This window comes from Taeniopygia guttata, chromosome 2 (assembly GCF_048771995.1).
Source record: "Taeniopygia guttata chromosome 2, bTaeGut7.mat, whole genome shotgun sequence".
In the NCBI taxonomy this organism is placed as follows: Eukaryota; Metazoa; Chordata; class Aves; order Passeriformes; family Estrildidae; genus Taeniopygia; species Taeniopygia guttata.
This window is the reverse complement of record NC_133026.1, coordinates 135,605,055-135,626,590: the sequence shown is the minus strand read 5'-3', so window position 1 is coordinate 135,626,590 and position 21,536 is coordinate 135,605,055. Positions and strand designations below refer to the sequence as shown.

Genomic DNA, 21,536 nt, shown 5'->3' with positions numbered 1-21,536 from the left:
GTGAAGTATATAGCTGTATCTAATTTAGTCACATAGATTACAGTTTAATCAGTAGAATTGCACTACTTTTCTCCTTGAATTATATTCCCTTTGCTTTTTCAGATATAACAACTTGACAAAGTGTGGAAGTCATTCTTTTGGACATTGATCACAATATATTATTGCTATTTTAATGCATGATTTAGTCTATGAAGAGAAAGCTACCTGTCTCTAGACAAGCTAAATTGTGGAATTGTGGTTACAGGCTACCTTCTCTGTGAAAATTCCTGTGTCAATAAAGGTGATAAAATACCTATGAGATGAAAATTTCATTAAACTAAACCAGTTTAATATTTGAAGTGGTAGATATGACCATATTAAATTGCCTTAATTCTAGTGAATGCTTTAGTATTACATATTCAGGTAATAGACATATAATCATTGAATCATAGAATCATTATGGTCAGAAAAGACATCCAAGATCATCGAGTTCAACCTTTGATCAAATCCCACCATGTCATCTACAGCACAGCACGAGGTGCCACATCCAGTCTTTTCTTTGACACTTACAGGGATGGTGATTCCACCACTTCCCTGGGAAGCATATTTGAATGCTTAACCACCCCTCCTGTGAAGAACTTCACCTGATGTCCAATCTGAACCTCCCCTGGCACAGTCTGAGGCAATATCCTCTTGCCTTACTTCCATGGGAAAAGACCCCAACCCCCACCTGGCTACAACCTCCATTCTGATTGTAGTATGATAAGATCTCTCTGAGCCTTCTTTACTCCAGCTGAACAGCCGCAGTTCCCTCAGACACTCTGATCTTGTACTCTCTAGAACCTTTGCCAGCTTTTTTGCCTCTCTCTGGACTCACTCCAGCACTTCAACGTCTTTTTTTGTAGTGAAGGGCCCAAAAATTAACACAACACTCAAGGTACTGGCCTCAACCATTCCGTCTGTTCATCCTTTTATGAGTAATTGTTTAAACACTTTAAGTGTCACTAGCTTTTAATTTATCCATGTAGTTCCGAACAGATTCTATTAATTTTATGCCAAGCGATATGTAGCTACAATATTTATTATTAAGATAAGTTGCATCCTATCTCTTTTCTAAATCCTTATATTTGCATCTCCTGAAATCCCTTCAGAACTTAGTAATGTTGAATAGAAGCGATACATTAGCTTTTAATGGACTTGATAAACCATCTCATCAATCTTTTCCTTCAACTTCTAACATACCAACAGAATATCCATATGCAGATTAAGATGTAATATTATTTGTCTCTGTTAGAGCCTCTAATGATGTAGACAAGATGCATTCAAGTTGAACATTCAAAAGAGAAACTTGATGGTACTTAATGTGCCTGTCCTGTTTCATGCATAACACTTTTATTAATCCGTGAACAGATGTGATGAATGTAGTCTTGCGAGGATCTTGTAAATTCTTTACTGGTGCAGTAGATGCACAGACTGTGATGAAATAACTCTCACAAGCACAGAACAATCAAGGAATTGAGACTGGTGTTATTAATTATTTAGAGGAGCAATATTAGAAAGAAAGAATGAAAGAATATTAGAAAGGAAGAAGAAAGATGGTTCCCTTCTTTTGTGACACTTTTTATCTTTTATAGTAATACAATACATAGCTTTTCATACTTCAATCTAAGCCTTAAAATATGCTTTATTTTTGTAAAACTGCCAGGAGACAATAGAATGGATTTCACTCTGTAAAGGTCAAATAAACAAGGGGAATATTAGCATGATTCTGTCAGGTAGGAAACTGACATAATTCCAATTTTATTCTACTCCTTTTTTGGTCAGTTAAAATAAGAGTTTTGAGATATAAAATTTTATTTTCCTGAGGCATGGATGTATTTTTTAATGTAGCATCAATTTAAAATATTTTCAGCTATAGTATAAGCTTTTATAAAATATCTTCTCACTTCTGAAGCTTCATACTTCTTTTCTTCCCTTCTGCATTTACTTTCAGTGCCCTGTGGTGGTATTTTAACAAAGCGCAAAGGGACCATTTTATCTCCTGGTTATCCTGAGCCTTATGACAACAATCTGAATTGTGTGTGGAAGATCACAGTACCAGAGGGAGCTGGGATTCAAGTAAGTTTACTTGCTATTTGCTTGCTATCATCATATTTAGAACTGTTTTTCCTGATGCAAAAGATGAAAAGATCATTTATGCGTACAATTTTTATATCTCATCAATGATTCTGAAAACTGACTTTAGTGCACATTCTTTTTAATTATCTAGTGATTGAAAGTTATAAGATTTTAAAAAATCTTAAAATATGTACTTGTAGCCTTTTACTTAGAGGAATATCACCATAACTTCCAAATGAATTTTGATAGATCAGTGACTCCTTATAAGCCAATGGAAATAGAGAACCTTCCTAGTAATTCTTTTTTGCTCTCCTCAAATTTATATCTCTCCTTTAACACAGTGAAATTAAGTGAGTTGCTTTCAATGACAAGTTATATATGTTCTCCTAGAAACTCTGCCATTTACTCTTTGTTTATGGAAGCTCACAGTGATGTAAATATGCTTCATTATGTTTCAACATGAGATGGGAATTTATTCCTTTAAATAGTTTCAAAGTTATTGCTTACTTACATAGATTAAGAACCTTGTAGAACACACAGTGGGATAAGCTTAGTCATGCGTATCTCTAGAGTTCACTAAAGAAACAGACAGAAATCTGGTTATTGCACAGGCAGTTGAATTTAATAAATTAGAACTTCTAATTATCATCTGAACAAATTCCTAGCAAAACACATATCAAGAAATCATGATAACAAGTTTTCTATGTCTATCCTAGTTCAAAATTTAATTGTTGTAAGAAATGAAAAAAGAGCTCAGTTTATGTAGGTAAAGACTTTATTAAGAAAATCAGAAAAATTCTTTACATTGCTTTAAAGCTTTTTAATAAATTTCATTACAGAGCTTTCAATAATATTTAATAGCCCAAATCAGCTTTGAGGTTGATTTTGAGGAACACTACTTGATTTAAGGAGTTGACTAGGACTGCTGACAGTTAGGATACTTTGTTCTGTGTGTTTCTTATACTAGGAAGCTAGTTCAGAGGATTTAAATTAGGTAGTAACTGTCCTCCTGACTTAGGCCATCACTGTTACTTTTGAAAGGGCTTATCTCTTATCACTAGCTGCATTTTTCAGAATCATTAATGAGATGATTAAATTACTAACTCTGATTTCAGTTTAGGTGTTTAATCTCCGTGATACTCTTTTGTCCCAGTGTTATAATAACAAAAATATTTATTTACGGTCTCCAAGTATCTGAAGCATGCTAACGGTGGGGGCCTCTTCACTGCTTCTCTTAAGAAAAAGAAATCCATTGGCTATAGTATCTGCACAATTCCTGCAAAAGTAGGTATAGTATTTGAGGTCCCCATCAAAGAAATAGGTAGCAAAACTGAATATTTATTTTAGGTAGGACAAGGTCCAAGTCATATATTTCACATAGAAACATTACTTCATTGCTTGTTTTTACTGGAAGTGGTGTTTGTTTCTTTTGCTGAAACTATTCCATTCTGGGGAAAAAAAAATGAGGCAAAATAAACATTATTCTCTAACTTAATGACTAAGGCACCCCTTTTTGAAGGTGGTTGGGGTTTCATCACGCCTCTGTCTTTTTTTAAATTTTTCAGTAAACAGTTGAAACAAAAAGCAAACACCAGAAACTCTCCCTACTAATCAGAAACAGGAATCTGATACTTTTCCACTTTGTAAGGTGTGATTTCACTATATGAGAACAGTATAGCCTCACTCTTGCAGTTTATCTCCTGCCACTTTGCATCTCCGTATGAGTGGAAGAATGTTTTCACCTCTGGAAGAAAGGAAGTGGCTATTCTGCCTTTTGTTTGTAGCATGCTAGTGACTACTCCTCCTCTGGAGATGAGTTGGTAATGAAGGTAATCAAACACAGCAGTTTTCTCTTAGCTGGAGGCGGAATTTAAAATGGCAAAATAGATGAAGCATCATCCATCCCTGCGGGACTAGTTTAGTCCTGGAGAAAATAGAGAGAAAAAAAGCTGCATGTATTGAAAATACCATGTTTCATCTTCTCCTCAATGTCCTCCAAACAAGAGAATCATATTCTATACCCATCTGATTTTCATGGCTGTGTGACTCATGACAGAGGTAATATGTGGTTGTCACTAAGGGTTACAGGATTTATAGTTTGAATTGGCAATCATATAAAGAATAGTTGCCATTTTATTCACTTAATGATGTTTTCCATTCTCTTTGACAAGGGGAGCAAGACAACTTTTCATGACTGAGAGAAACAGAGGCTACAATTTAGAGTTATCTTTGAGCTTGAATAAAGAGGGGAAGAAGTTTATGTTCTTTGCCTCACATTTTCCTTCATAGGTGCAAGTGGTGAGTTTTGCCACAGAACACAACTGGGATTCCTTAGACTTTTATGATGGTGCTGACAACAATGCTCCAAGGCTTGGAAGTTATTCAGGTGACTGAGAAGATTTTACAATAAATTATTCACAGATTCAACTCTTTACTGTAAACACACAGCTCTTTCTATGTGTGTAAGCATGCTTGAGCATGGTATGTGTATTTATTTCTCCTATAACTAGCAACAGGTAGTATTAGTTCTGTTTTAATCAGTCATCACTTAGCAGACTTTCTTAAACCTGTATATTTTAAAATGTTAGAAATCAAATAACACTCAGAGGCTTCCAAACTATACCTCTCTTATTTAATTATTTTTCTTACACTTGTAGTAGGGTCCAGAAATACAGACCTCAAAAACAGGTATCTCTTGATATTGTACATGAAAAAAGGATGCATTATTTTCCCTTATTTTAGACAAAGAAAACTTTTTTGCCTTGTTTTCTTTTGTTTTCTTTTATTATACTAAATACATGTGTATGCTAAGAGACCAGAGGCAATCATATTATCTTGACTTGTGCTGAAACACAAATAAATAGTCCATCACATTTCTAAGAACAGTCCAGCAACATATTTTCAGAGCTGCTTGATATATGTGACTGTTATGACTAGATTCATTCTGATGACAGGATTTGCTCTTGCTCTTAAAAAGACCCTAGTGAATATTTCTCCTTTTGTGGGTAAAAGCAAATAATATAAATTTATATTAGTCTTTCCTTGCCTGTTGTTCATGCATCTGATATTGTGATGCACTGAAAATGTAATAAAACTTTTAGAGGGACAGGTATTTTATAACATCCATGATGACAGAATATTATGGAATTATGTGATTTATCTCCTGCTCCCACCCTCTCCCGTGCTGCCTCTTTCTCTTTCTCTCTCCGTAAGTCTGTTTATACACACACAAGATATCACGCCCTTATGTCTGTGTTTAGGTCACTTTCTGTGTGTCTCAATAATATTTTGGATTCTCTTTTCAGGAACAACCATACCTCTACTTCTAAACAGCACATCAAATAATCTGTACCTCAATTTTCAGTCTGATATCAGTGTTTCAGCTGCTGGATTTCACCTTGAGTATACAGGTAATTCAGAAATGTTCAATTAATAAAGAACACTTGCTGGTTCCAGACATCAGTTCTACCTAAACTGTACAATAGAGGAATATTTAGTCCTACTGCACATAATGAGCTACATATTGTAACTTCATTTATATCCAAGTGAGAAAATTCAGGCCTGAAAACTGTACTATAAGGATTAAGGAAATTTACTTTGTCTTGCTTTCATCTCTAAATTGATTTTGCTCTCTGAAAAACTTTCTGAACCTACAGCTGACAGAAATGCAGATTGCTCAGTCCTAATCCATTGTGTCCAGTACAGCCCTGGTCTCTTCCCACAGATGCCACCCCTGCAGCTCCACACCCCAGCAATCCTTGCCAAATATGTACAAATTATGCTCAATACAATAACATATGTGCTATACAGTATGTATGTGTACGATAAAAATACTAGTCACCCTTGGCAAAGAGGAGGGAAGGAATAATCTGAAAATAGCAGTTGTGCATTTTAAGTGAGAAATGCCCGCAGGCTGGTGAGAACACTGAATTATTTCAAATGGTTTTTGTTATTGCTGAGTACTCCACCAGTGGAAAAGTCGGTAGTTATAAATGTGCTTTTTGTCTGAATGACTTTGTCTCAGATGACTGACAGGAATTCTGGCAATCACCAGCTGTGTGGTTCCCTCTGCTTATATTGGTTCTGGCGTCTGATCTGCATAATTGTGTCACAGTTATTTCTTGTCAGTTTTACCATATGCAAATCCTATGCTCTGGTTGTCTGATTAGCCAGTTGGAGAACACCACCTTGCAAAATTATTGCCTGATCACTTGTCTATAACTAAACATTAATTATAGGTAAAATTATCCTGCCATTTCCTTGACATGCAGATAGTCTCTCAGCTGCTTACAACTTCAGATGAGAAAAAAACATCAGGAAGATATGAAAATGAAATCAAATTAGTCTGAATCCAGTGAAAGTGAAAATGCATCTTTGTATTTCTGCATGTCCAAATAATATGTGTAATATACTGCCCATGTAAAACTTCCACCTTTAAAAAATGATTAACAGTACACTACTTAAAGTATTGGTCCATGTCAAGAACAATTACCAAATTTGTGTGTATGGATTTATACAGGGATGTATGTGTGAATCTGAACAAAGGCAATGTTTTCTGTCTGAGTGTATAAACCCAAAGTATATGTTGAAAATTTGTGATTCAGGAAATAATACTGATGTCTCTCAGTAGATATCCAATTAACCAGTAGTTTAGTGAAATATGCTGCTTTGCAAGATAAATTATTAATTTACTTTTCTTGTGAAAGTGATAGAGATATGTGATTAAAATATCATTCAGTCCCTTGTGATTTAATCCAGACAGCAACTAAGCACCATAAAGCTACTTGCACACTTCGCTCCCCCTGCTCCCAAGTAGGATGGGGAACAGATTTGGAAAAAAGTCAAATTTGTGGGTTGAGATAAAAACAGTTTAATAGCACAGAAAAGGGAGGGGAAATAATAATAATATGAAAATAAACCCAATAATAATAATGAAATAAAATATAGAAAACAGGTGATGCACAATGCACAATGCTCACCACCCACTGACTGATACCCAACCAGCTCGCAAGCAAGAGTCCCCAGCCAATTTTCCCCTTAGTTTATATGCTGAGCATGGGGTCATATAGTTTGGAATTTGTTCAGTTGGGGTCAGCTGTCCTGAAACCTTATAGTTAGTTGCTTAGTGTAGATTTCAAGTCCTAGGCACCAGCTGTTTCACTCCTTGAATCCATGACTCTTACTCCTCCACTCTTCTCCAAGAAAGACATAGTCTCTATTACCTGTGAAAGTTTTATGATTTTCTTTTTTTTTTTTTTCATCTGTTGCTCAATTGTTTTTCAAGAAAAAATATGGAAAATTCTGCATTAAGCTAAATCATGAACTTGGTATGGGACGTTAAAGTAAGGGACAACACTTTGCCATCATTGCTAGGAAGAAAGACAACAGAAACTGTTGTGGTTTTGTCTCTTTCATTTTTCTACAACAAATAGTATGTTTTCTTGCATGTCCAGAACTCACAAAACTGCTGCATTTATGAAAAAATTTCTCCAGAAAGAAGGAGATGCAGAGTTGTACTCTTCAATTGTCCTAGTCATATCTGACTCTTAGACAGCAAGTCCTGCTCTAAAATCTGTGATTATGTTTATAATGATAGTTAGTAAATGGAAAGAAATGGCCAAATTTTAATGTCAATGTTTTATAAATTTATTTCATTTAATTGGAGCACATGGTGGCCAAGGACAGCATGAGGAGTCAACTAAATTAAAGTCTTGGTCTTTGAAATATTGGTACATGGTTCTCATGCAAAATCCCATCAGAGTGGAAGTTTTATATTGGGTGTTTTTCAAGTGAGCTTGCCATAAAGATTTGTTTTGTTCAAATTGTAGTGCATCTTCCAAGTCTATTTCACCTATTCTACGAGACACAAGTCTGAGGGGAAGTACACCCCATTTGCCAAAATGATTACTTTCTCATTTCAGCAACAGATTTTTCTGAGCGGGTTTCATTCTGTTTCATTTCAAATATCTCTTTTCATCAATCCCCATGAATTGTTTTTTGTCCTGTCTGCCAAGGATTATCTTTTGAGCTTCTAAAAAATCCAAATGTGAATATAAAAGTAAAAGAAAATAAAAGGAACTTTATTTGATGAAGAAATATTTTAACATAAGTAAATGATACTTTGACAGAAAGAATTAAGGGTTCATGTTCTGAAACTGAATATTGTTCTTATCTCTAATGTTTTTTTGATCATATTTTTATTTCTCTGTTGAATTCTTAAATTATTTTATCCATAACATTCATTTTCTGTATTCCAGTGGACATCTTAAATACAAAAATATATTGCATTAAAAATACATTATATCACCTGATTTTTTCCAACTAAGAATGCCAAAGAATGCTTTGTTAAACACTTTCATAATGTTTATATGATTTTACACCACTATAAAAATTTTGATTAATTGCTCATTTTCTCTAACTAAAGTTTTGTATTATTGAAAATTTCATTGGTAGATTTTTGTGTTGAGCATCACAGGAGCTTCTGGAGAAGGGCAAGACAGCATCAAATAGCTTCTTTTTCTTTATACACAATTATTCGTATCTGAAAAGTAGAAGATACTGAAAGTATGTTTTCAATGAATGCCTACGTTAAAATCTCTTTTTATTGCCATTGGCTATGAAAGTTCAATAATTTAACATATTTTGCTGTGAGAGTAGTATAAGGTCATTCAAGAAAGTATTCATGCACCACAAATAAATCAATAATGAACCGACTGCAGTTTATTAATATATTTATGAGTACAGTTATGACCTGAATAAATATCATGACACTCCGAAGACACAAGTTCTGAACTAGTCCTCAGCTGGGAAGATGTCAAAATTCTTTTCAGTTTCTTGATAGGTATTGTAGACATTCAGACTGTATTTTTTCTCCAAATATTATTTTATTAATTGAAGTTAGCGACAATAGGATGAATACCTGTGAATGTGGCTTGGGCTGCTAATGTAGCCTGAGAAAGGCATTTAGATGAACAATTTTGCCTTTGCATGACCTGAGTATTTACACTGGTTACGCATTTCAGCTGAAGGTTCAGTAACTGGAAACTGCTAATTCTTATTTTAACTGTTCAAAACAAATTATAGGCAATCATCTGTGTGAGCCAAGCACACTTGTTATTTTGCATTTGTGCTTTGTACATTAACTGGATGTCTGAAGTGTAAAAAGAGGATCTAGGTGCAACAGTCACTGTCAAAACAGGTTCTTTGCTCTTCTCTAGAGAACAGAAAATAGAATTTGAAAACTAAAAATTTTCATTATCTTTCATCTGTCATACTGTATAAAAATGCACTATTTTAAGATGGTAATTTTACTTAGTGAGAATCTTACATGAAGTGATCAGTTACTTTAGTAAGTTTAAAACATACAGATTTTGATAGTGTTCTGAGGTAGTAGGTGGCCATCATTGAATCCCACAACATTGTCTATTATCCTGTGTACTGATGATCAGTTATGTAATTCTTACAGAAGGCAAAGAAAACAACTCAGTTGATTATACTTTCTTACCTTCCTGGACCTTCTTGGGTAGATGCAAGGAAAAAAAAATTTCTCTTTTTGATTACCATGAAAAAAAGCATGTGATATCTTGGCAAACAAGCTTCCATTGCAATCAGAAATTCAAAATATCAGTGTTATAGCTCTATAGGTGCTTCTTTAAACATAGCAGATTAGATGAAATCTGATGCAAATACTTATTCTCTGTGTGTGTGTAAATGAATCAAGGAGTTGAGTCAGACTTGTGGAGGATGGAATACTGGAGAGCACTTTTACTTTGTACTGTTCTTCCAGTGTTTTGCAGTTGGTGTAGTGTTGGCCAGCCTCACCTAGAGCATGTGGTGGTAAAGCATAGCGGAGATGTTCCTGGTCTGAATGATGAAGGCTGTAATTAGGAGTGAGACTAGAGGTAGAAATTAATGTCTGTGCCAGGAGATAGTGGAATTTTAGAACTGAGAGTACATGTTGGAAAGTGTTTGTTGCCACACTGATCCTTTTTCTTTACTCAGGAAAGAAGACAATTTTCCTTATACACAGTTGTTTTGAAATAATATGCTACTTGTCCACAGACAGCTGCTGATTCCCAAGAGCACCTAAATCGACACACTGTGCCCATATGCACAGTACACAATCCTATGTTATTCTAAGTAACAATTTTATGTTCATTAGAATGACTAAACTTCTCTATTTTTCTCAGCTATAGGTTTGGACTCTTGTCCTGAACCACAGACCCCAAGTAATGGGATCAAAATTGGAGATAGGTACATGGTTGGAGATGTGGTGTCTTTCCAGTGTGACCAGGGTTATTCTCTGCAGGTAAGCCTAGTCTCCCATTTCAAATGGTGCCTTTCAGTTTTTTAACATGGTTATCTTTGGGTCTGTCAGTGCAAAATGGATGCTGAACTCTTCAGGAATTGTGTACACATGATAAATTTACAGGAGTGTTTGTTTTTCTACTAGAAAAAATTAGAAACTATCCAAGTATTACATCAGAAGTATATGGCATGATGCTTCTTCTGCATTAGTGATATAGGTTGTTAACTGTTATTGATAGATAGCATCTTTGATAAGTTATTATCACTTGATGAACAATTAACAGTATTTCTCTATGCACAGGAGGAAAAAGAAAGTAAGTAAAGAGGGGTACTAAGAATAAAAAAAAAAGGAAAGGAATAATTGCTTGTCTTAGTAAATCAAATTGTGTCAGTTGTTTTCTTTCAGCAATTTATTGAGGTTTTTTTCTCCAAAATGTTTTTCAAATAGGGGTTTATTTTTGCCAAGTAAATTTGCAATGTCCTTGCACTAGCAAAAGGTATATCCAGGGGAATGTAGTGATTGTAAATCACCTGTCTGCCTATAGGAAGGAACTTATACAGTTATGCCATAGAATCAGATCCAAAACCAAGTACTGTTTGTACTTGGGACTCCCCAAAAAGAGTTTGCAGATTCTGCAGTCTTTTATTATTTGAGAGCCAAAAGGGCAGAAACTGATTACATTACCCAAGGACTGCAAAAATAAAAGTTTATCGAGAGAAAATAATTTCTATATAGCAGCACATTATGAACTGATAATGGACTTATGGATACTTTATCAAAAGATGCCTGAATAAGCAAAATGCCACTAATATCAGTCTCACGTATAACATGTGTTGATGTCAGACTAACTAAAGGAAGATTTAAAAATACTTATAATTTCAAACATTTATTTTACATAATTCTGTGAAAACCTAGATACTGGGTTTATATGTGCTGCATCAAAAATAGAAATTAAATAATATTCTTTGTCAAAAAAAAAAAAAAAAAAAAAAGCTAGTTTATGTATAGTGATTGAAACAATGTAGTCTTGTCTGCTTCCAGATTTCAGCTGCTGTTTGGATTTGGGACCCGTATCCTAAGTTCTCCTCCAATATAGAATTCCTAGTCATGCCTGCAGATTTCTAGCATTTCAAGAATAGATGAAACACATGTTCTGTGACTGCAGCTCTGAGAATGACTATTGAAGTTTTCTTCTTATGTTGCCTGGTTTTAACTGGACACTTTGGGAAACAGCCTCAGAAATATTTTTTGCTTCTTTGCTTTAATTCCCACTGTAAATACAATTGGGTGTGAACAGATAAGCCACAGTAAATGGCTGAAATCAAGAAAATTAAAAGTATAGAAAATAAAGAATTTAGGAGCATAGATTGTGCAAACATACATGTAAAGTTTCTTCCCACCATACAGTTTTTCTGACTTATGCAGTCTGACTAGATGGTTTTGAAAGATATCCCAAGAACAGTTTTCTCTTAGGATTTTCCATTTTTGTTTGCTTACTCTGGAAGACAATTAGAATTACATGAGGCCGATGAACAACATAGAGGGTCTGTCTATGATGAGTTTAAGATGTAAAGTCAACACTTACATAATTGATATAGTATGTATAGTTTCATCATGTTCAACACATGATGGATATCCAGACTATGCAAACATTGCTTCAGTTAGACCTGTAGTTTCCAGACCCTTGTTTTATACTGAAAGAAGCATAGGATTCAGCTGGATTCTGTGATACTGTAAGAAATAATATTAATGGCATAGACACCATCATGTAGTGACCTAACAGTTACAGTCTTCTCTGCTGTACTGAAGGCATGATACAATTCACAGTGTACATTGTAAATACAATACTTTTGTGTATTTTGATGACGTTTTAAATTATGCATTCTTTTTGATGAAATACTAATGTGCTGTATACTGTATATTTTTTTATGAATTAGCAAATATTGTGTCATTTTAGGGACATTCACATATCACTTGTATGCCTGGACCAGTAAGAAGATGGAATTATCCCATTCCAATATGTTTAGGTATGTTCAGCTTACATAATTTTTCTTAAATACGCCAGAATGAGGAAACCAGAAAAATCAAAAATAATAGACACATGTAGAGGAAAGAATGGGGAGAATTGGAGGAACTTAATTAAATGTGAAAATGGTCAAATTATATTAGAGATTTTCAAAGGCTGCTGCACACTAATGTTGGCAAATCTTTTCTGAAATGTCTAAGCAGTAAAACGAATGCACTTTCAACCCAAACTATTCTATGATATGATTCTATATGTTCTAGTCCAGATATAGCATCAATTTATTATCAGGAATGACACCTCCAGAGACCCTTGCAACACAGCTAATTTATTTAGGACTCATTTCCCCAAAAGAGTAATGGCAATTGTAGAAGATACTAAAATAGGACTAACATTACATTTTCATCTCTAATGAGTTCAACATAAGCATGTGTACCCAATTTCAGAAGATTTATTCTTTTTCAAGTTAAATTATACATATGTCCATAATATTGTTGGGAAAAGCACTGAAAACCTGTCAGAAACCAAAATGAAACCTGTGAAGTGCATTTAAGTATACTCTTTTTATATCATAAATAAATGTGAGGAACATAAAATTCTTTCTAGTTGTAAGTTCTTTCACTGCATAGAAATGGCTTTTTGTTTGGATTCTCTTAACACTAAAAGTTATCAGGATTTGTAATCTTGAATATATGGAAAGCAGGATGCTGTAGAGCTCATTAAAGATTTTTTTTCTTTGCTTTTCTTCAAGACAGTTCATATATATCCTCTTGAGCTGCATCACATAATCCTGTTCTTAATACTCTAGGGTGTTAAAAACCTCCTGTGAGGTACTGAGTTCCCTCAGCACAGAATTTATAAATATTCAATAAGTTTGAGATATTTGTAAGAATTTTTTCAGGCATTAGTCTTCAGTTTTTGTCATTATGCATTAACATATGGTTAGGAAGTCTGATATTATAATTGCACTGCTCTTGTTATATTGTGAAGATAAAGATGCTGTGCTGAAATTTTAGGGATTTTTTTTAATATATTTTCCCTTTTTTTGCAAGTAGTGATTTTTACTTGTGTTTCAAATTCTGTAGCAAATTTTATTTGGACAAAACTGCTAAAAATATTTATTTATCATAATTATCACCTTTAAATGTAATATGGACATCTAAGTAATTTTATTTACTGTTGTCATGCCTGAAAACAAAAATAAAATTAAGATATGAATTTAGCTTAATTTCTGGAAGTATGTGTATGTTTACTTTTCCAAGTTTGTTTATTTTATCTCATTTTTTGAACAAAAGGATACAAACTCAGTTTTTAAAAGGTGTCTTGAATAGCTTTTAATACCAAGTCTTTTTATAATACATTATGTTTTATAATACATTATGTTCATTCAGATGCTCCTTTACAAACATGCACAATTGTCTCAGTGCTGCTATAAACTGGTGTGTGCTGCTTGCCTCTCACAAGGACAGCTCTTGCAGACAGACCGCAGAGTGAGCACTGGGGAAATGACGCTGGTGGAAGCAGAAGCCTTATGAGGAGTGGCTGAGGGAGCTGGGGATGTTTAGCCAGGAGAAAAGGAGACTCAGGGGAGACCTTATCACTCTCTACAACTCCTTGAAAGGAGGCTGTAGCCAGGTGGAATTGCCTTTTCTCCCAGGCAGCCACTGACAGGACAAGAGTTCAGAGCCTCAAGATGCACCTGGGGAGGTTCATGTTGGACATCAGGAAGAATCTCTTAATAAGAAAAGTGGTCAGGAATTTCAGATAATTTCTTCACAGAATGGGCTGCCCAGGAATATGGTAGAATCACTGTCCCTGTGGGTGTTCAGGAAATGGCTGGATGTGGAATTTAGTGCCATAGCCTAAAGAGCAAGGTGATGATCAGTCAGAGGTTGGAGTCAATAATTTGGGAGGTCTTTTCCAACCTAAATGATTCTGGGATTCTGTAATCTGTTCTATTTTGGGTGCATGCTTTCCCCAAGTTAAAATCTACTCAATTCAAATACAAGTTTGCAAGGTATCTAACTGTAAATGAATTTCTAACAGATATTTAGTGGTAACAATATGTTTGTGTATTTGTTTAAACATAACCCTAGGTATTAATTTTTTTTTTTTTTTTAGCACAATGTGGTGGTGGCATGTCAGACTTCAGTGGAGTGATTCTCAGTCCAGGGTTTCCTGGTAACTATCCTAGCAGTTTGGATTGCACATGGACAATAAAACTGCCTATTGGGTTTGGTATGTGTTATTTTATGGATTTAAAATTGCGTTTTTACGGGTGCAAAACACTGAACATAACAATATTTTAAAATATTGTTAACAAAATCTTAAAAAAATGATTTAAAATAGAAAAGCTATATAATTCTTGGGTTTTCATTTAATATATGTCAAAATTTCCTGATAAATAAAAAATTGTTTAATTAGAATTCAGCACAATTTTCTAACTTTACAAGACTGATTTCTCTTTTTATGAAATCATAAGCCAGCAAAAAAATAGCTATCATGATTATTTCATGCCAAGTCAGTTTAGAAGTTAAAGCTACATTTTAATTAATTATTTTATCATTAAGCTTCTTTGCATCTCCTAGGTGAATCTCATAGCAGCATAGAAATGTAGAAGCCTTCCACTTAAAGCTGTCAAACTTCCCACTCAGAGTAGAATTGTCTGAAACACTGGAACAATCCCACGACTGGTGGAAATGTCTAATTGGGGCTGCTGCTAACCTAATCCATCCCCAGCCTGTAACAGATAAGGATGTTGTACTCCAATTTTGCACCTCTCCTTGTGCAAGACTTTAAGAAAAATTTATTTACTCAGTCCATAAGATTTTAATTGTGCCATTTAACATATCATCCATAGTGTAGTATTGTCCACACATTTGTTGAAGATGCATTCTCATTTTCTAAGTCTCCTCTAATGACATAAACCAGTGTAAGCTACCATAGCAACCCACATAAAATTGTGCTTGTTACTGGCTGCCAACCATTGAATGGCTGATTATCACCCTTGGAGCCTCAAAGTTATGTTAATTTTTAACTGACTTCCTTTCCATTCATCGAGCTCATGGATGTTCAGCTTTCAGATGAGAATGTTACAGACCGAGTCAAAAGCCATAGCAGGGTGGAAGTATATTATATACACTTTTCTCCCTTTGTCAATTTAATAATAGAAGGATATAATGGTTGATTAACTGTTATTTTCTGTTAGAAAATCCATTATGAATGCTCCTAAGTGTCTTTTTGTCTCTTATATGTTTGGAAATTTCTTCCAAAAAAACAAATTCCATAATTTTTCCAAGGACTGCAGCAAACCTGTAGTTGCCATTTCCCAGGTCCTTTTTATTGTCTTAAAGACCAATATATATTCAGACTTTTTCAAATCTCTAGAACTTCTCTTATTTCACTGTGGTTTTATATAGGTACTATCTGCTTTTTAGTTACATTGGCTAACACCTTGAGCAGCTTTGGGGGAATCCTGTGCATATGTTACTGTGAAATCTTTATTTGAACCTAGCCAGTAGAGTTATCCTATCTGATTTTTTAACACGTGGCACTTTTTAAAGGAGCATGTGCACTTAGATTTTTTTTTTTTCCATAATATGCTAATTTAATGCTATGCTGAATTTCTTAGACAGGCCTTGTTATTTTCTATTTTATACTTGCCATCTTCTGCCATATTCTTTACCTACTGATACAGAATTCTGGGTCTTCCAGAGTGAGTGTGACATTCCAAATAGCATTCTTTTCTACATATGTTCAGATTCTTTCCCTCCTCTTTTTAAAATAAATTCTGTGGTATTTTTAATTAGAAATCCCATCAGCCTAGTTCACTTATGATTTATATGAAAGCCAATTGTTCTGCATGGGTTATTTATATTGAAAAATATTAAGTGTTCTATAACATTCACTTAACCAAATGTATCTGGGGGAAATTCATTTTATTAGAAGAGGGATTTCTATCTAGAACCCAATTTGTTTGTTTGCATTTTGTTCAAAACACACAAGATTACAGTCAATAATTGATTTTTTTTTGTCTTATCATTTTATAGAAATAACATTGACACTTTAACTCTGCCACTACCTGAATTTTTAGATAGCCTGATAGGACAATTTTCAGTGCCTCATTATGAGTCACAGTCCTGTCTAGAATCACAAATAGATTTCTGCTTGTTAAGTTATCAAAAAAAAATTATAGCAGTGGTAGGCGCATTATTTCTGGATCACATCCACAGAAGAAAAGAATATTCAGAGATATAAGGGAACAGGATATTTTGACGGGTGATTCCAAAGACATTTGCTAATAAAGAAGAAATCATAAAAATCTGAAATACTGCTTAAATTTCAAATTTAATAAAATGGTATGTTCACCTGTATCCAGAACCTGCTGTCTTTTTATCCCAAATACATTGGCATCTTCCTCTTCTCTCACTTTACTGCTATCCTGTCTCTTTTCCTGTACTGACTCCTTACTCTGTTTTTTTGCTTGCATTCTGCCAGGCTTATGTGTCCAATAACTCTAACTTAACTCTTCAGACTGCTATTTACACTCTACATTATTAACAAATTACTTAGTTTGACTTCCATTAGGCAGGAGATTCAACTACTGAAATTTTGGAGACAGTTTCTTGGATAAGCTTAACCACCAAAATGAATAGTTCTGAACTGCTTTCTACCAGCTGAAGTTTATTCCGTGGATTTATGAATTGTTTTCCAGTTCATGTATAGGAAAATGAAATTATGCATTCTTTAGAAGAAAACTAAAGCTGCACAGATTGAAACATGGTTGATGTTTTATACCTTTTCTAATGTTTGAAACTAAATTTAATATTAAAATTTCACTGAAAAAAAGGAAAAATATTATATTTGAAGAAGTGATGGCTAAAATTTGTTTTAGTGATGCTGTGACTCTGTTCTAGTGTAAGCACATCCAACACTTCTGTGTAATAAATAGAAGAACTCAAAAATACCATCATGGGAACCTTTTATAGACTTTCACTTGTTTAAATCTTTTTAGGAAGACATTCTCCCAATTATAAGTTACTTATCATAAGCTTCTCCACTGTATATTAGCTAATGGTGTAATGTTTTTACCAAGGACACTGTGCATATATAAATATATTAACTACTCTTTCAAGCAGGATGTCCAAACTGCAAAAAGGCATAGAAAAAAAAAAATCAGTCTAACAAGCTGAAGTCTCAGAAAAATAGAGGCAGGTACTACTGGCAGAGCAATGGATTAATACTTTTGAAGATTGATATGGTTCAGGAACTTGAAGAGAAAGACAGTGCAATACAGAGAGCAGGATGATTTGTGAAAATATATTACTACTTTTGTATCAAAGAAAGTTGGTGAAAGAGGAGAAAGCTGACAGCAAGGTGACATGAGCTGGTCATTATTAATGATGGCTTAAACTTTGGAAAAGTGTATGGTACATAGGATCAAATAAAAGGCCAAAATATTGTGATAAAGAGCAAAGATTGAATATAGCTTGATTCTCTGTGCAGGAAATATTTGGAAGGCTTACAAAGTCAAAGAATGTTACTTTAAAAGATTTATTTTCACTTATAGACTGTCTATAAAGCAAGACAGAAATTATCAGGGTATGAGTAATTTAATTATGCACCTAACTTGTAAAAAAAATGTTTCATACTTCAGAAAAATTTTCATAAACGTTACATGGTATCTGGGGTGAAAGTTGTAAAAGACAGTGAGAAACACTAGTTAAGTATTACAATTCAGGAGTTACAAACCTATTCATGACTTTCAAACATTTATCTGACATTATATCTTTTATATGGGATTGTGTTGATTGTCTTTGCCAGAAACACAAGTAGGACTCAATCATCTTTCTGATGTAACTACTGCATTGTTATGCCATTGCTGCAATAGATCCAGATGCAGACACAATCAAAATTTTCTTGGTTGTAACTTATACAGAAATGTGTTATAAACAGGAAAATATTTAAGAGCCCTATAACTATTCAGTGCATAAAATTTTCTTCTCATGCTGCATAATTTTTGTAGTACATCACCAGATTAGGACATAACTTGCTAATTGATAGTAAGCTGCCTTCCTATTCCTTACTAAACCAAACAATCAGAAATTTCTGTCACCAAAACCATCACAGACCTGAGTGAGTGTGTGGAGTGGTCACATTTGTACCCCATGCACTCTGCTTTCACAAGTCCTTGGGGTATCCGCAGAGGCTCTGCCTGCCTGATACCCTGAGCTGGACCCGAGGCCTTTCTGCTCACCATCTAGTCCAATTTAAAGTTTGCTGGCAGATGTGCAGCCCCACACACATCAGGACTGCAAAATACACAGATGCTTGCCAGGTAGCACATGGATTTCCACCTGGTTTTTTTCTGCGATTATCAGTGTAACATGTATACACTTTATTTTCCCTCGTGGTTTTGGTTCTGGTGGTGTTTATTTACTGACAATGTTTTTCAGGTGTACATTTGCAATTTCTGAATTTCTCAACGGAGACCATACACGATTACTTAGAAGTTAGGAGTGGATCTACAGAAACTAGCACTGTTATTGGGAGACTAAGTGGCCCTCAGCTGCCAGCCTCTCTGTTCAGCACAACTCATGAAACCAGCCTATACTTTCACAGTGATTACTCACAGAACAAACAAGGATTTCATATTGTATATCAAGGTGAGATTTGGACATTCTTATGAGAGAACAAGGTGTCTATTAAAGATTTTATGGGGTTTTGAGGATTTCTAAAAACAAATATGAAAGGTTTTATGTGTTTCAGTGCCAAGCTTCAAACATTGAGATAAAACAGAAGAATGAAGAAAGTTAAGATGGAAAAACAATTAATCGCATAGTTTTTCTTTAAAATCAGGTCAAATGTCAGCAAACAGATAATTGCCAATATCTGAAGCTGACTGGCATATTAATTTACATTGCATGGTTTTGCAAAAGAAACATCTCTATTCAATGTTTGGAAGCATACTGGAGTTTTAATTTTGTTTAACGTGTTCTGGAAGGTATACATCTAAATACTGTTTTGTATTACTGTATGTAGGTTTGTGCAAATTAATGCCAACCCAAAAATCTCCAAATCCATTTTATTTCCTAGTTCACCACTTCCATGAAGGTTCTTGTTCTTTTGTACCAAGTAGGTCATGCTGAGCTGGTGAAGATCACGAGATCATAGTTCTATTTATAGAATTGCATTTTCATTTAAAAGGGATTAGATCACCAGTGTTCATGAAAAAAGGTCAAATGTGTATTTTAAAGTAGACCTGTTATCATTATATGAATAACACCTAAGAGTGATTTAAACAGATTTTACTTTAGAGCAGTCTCCTATTACTCTTTTAATAGTAACAGGTCCAAATTTACTTGAACTCTGTGTAACATTCTGGAAGTGAGCCACTTTAAAAATAAGTAGCTTTTAAAGAAAAAGTCAATTTGTGGCCTAAAGTGCTAAGGACAGTAAAAACCAAAGACCTTATACTATTAATAGTAACAGGAATAATTTTGGAGATGCTGTCATTTGTCAAAACACTGGTAAATTCTTTGCTGTCTTTCTTTTCTGTCTGGTTTTAACCACAGAAGACAGAACTGATTCTTTCAAACATATACAACATGATATTCTTATACTTCAGACTGTATGCAGCTTATTTGTTCTCACATTGGTAAGAAGAAGACAATTCTTCAAATCTTCTTGGAAAAAAATCACCAGAATGTGTGAGAAAAGCTTGTTTTCAAATTGGACTTTTTCACTACAAAGTCTTTGATATTCCAGCTCAATATAGAGCCTTTTAATTCTTCTGGGGAAAACAAATAAAATTACAGACATGTTTATTTCTCTTTTTCCTTAAACAGAAGAATGTAAAACCTGACAATACTTCATCTATCTCAGAATAGTATCTTCAAACAGCAAAAATAAATGTTATTTAGCAGCACAGAAGCATAGCTGCTTTCACCATAGCTCTATAGGTGTAAAATCAATGATTTGATCATCACCATAATGGAACTTTAGTTTCCAACATATGGGCTAATTTTTTAAATTAAAATCTATTATTTTTGAGATAATCAGAATTTATATTTTACTGATTTTTTCCACCATTATTATTTATTTCAGCATATCAGCTACAAAGCTGTCCTGATCCTCGACCATTTCGTAATGGTTTTGTAATTGGAAATGACTTTACTGTGGGACAAACTATTTCATTTGAGTGTTTTCCTGGCTACACATTGATTGGAAATTCAGCTCTGACTTGTCTTCATGGCATCAGCCGCAATTGGAATCATCCTCTCCCCAGATGTGAAGGTACGTTCCAGGTGACCTATAAACCCTTCATCATTTGCAAGTCTTCCTAATGCTCTTAACTGAAGTCATTTCAGATTTTTGATTTACAGAGGCCTGTATTTTAACCGTGTGGTCTTTGCAAAGGAAGTATTCAATTTTGCCCATTAAAATTTTAGCAGAGAAACTGAAATGTTTTGTGATATAAAATCTCTGAAAACTTATCTGAGATAATAAGTTTACTTTCGGATGGTTAAGCTTTAAGTCTGGAACGTGGAGACCCATGCTGCTTTTAAACTAGGTGAGGCAATGTAGTGAAAACTGTGGATTAAATTAAGAAAAAAGGATTCAAAAGTTGAATTTACAAATTCTGGCCACTTATGTTCTTTCTTATCAGTTAGAAAGAAATGTTAAAATTGGTCTATAGTGAACTTGTCCTCCAGCCAGTGTTCTGTGAAATCATTTATACATATTCTTTTTCTGAATGGGACTTTTTTAAAATTACTTTTTTTAACCTTTTACATTTGTTTTTTTCACTTGTGCTTGAAACAAAAAAAGAAGGTTCAAGGAACTGTGACTTGCAGACAGCTATTATTTTAAGGAGACATTCAAGCCATAATTTTAAGGAGAATTACTATAATGGTTCTGTTGAAGTGTTTATCTCTTCTCTAGCTGTGCTAAAAGAGAAAGCATAAGCTGAAAGGAGCCTGTCTCTAAGCAGCAGGCCAAAGAATGTCAATCCTCCACATAAAGGCTTAGCTTCCCTCTATATTGAATAGTGAAACAGCATTGAGAATGGGATCCTCATGGTCATGTAGGAGAGAAATGCACAAATAA

General features: G+C 34.3%; 1 protein-coding gene across 4 annotated transcripts in view; it reads left to right on the top strand.

Moving 5' to 3' along the window:
* The window catches only part of CSMD3 (CUB and Sushi multiple domains 3), a 574,229-nt gene that overhangs the window by 461,698 nt on the left and 90,995 nt on the right, over positions 1-21,536 (top strand). For all 4 annotated transcript variants that reach the window (XM_032747038.3, XM_032747036.3, XM_032747040.3 and 1 more), the window contains 8 exons: positions 1,973-2,097; positions 4,387-4,483; positions 5,403-5,507; positions 10,287-10,405; positions 12,363-12,432; positions 14,550-14,666; positions 18,884-19,093; positions 20,535-20,723. In XM_032747038.3, the coding sequence (XP_032602929.2) occupies positions 1,973-2,097; positions 4,387-4,483; positions 5,403-5,507; positions 10,287-10,405; positions 12,363-12,432; positions 14,550-14,666; positions 18,884-19,093; positions 20,535-20,723 (1,032 nt within the window). The remainder of the gene's footprint in view (positions 1-1,972; positions 2,098-4,386; positions 4,484-5,402; positions 5,508-10,286; positions 10,406-12,362; positions 12,433-14,549; positions 14,667-18,883; positions 19,094-20,534; positions 20,724-21,536) is intronic.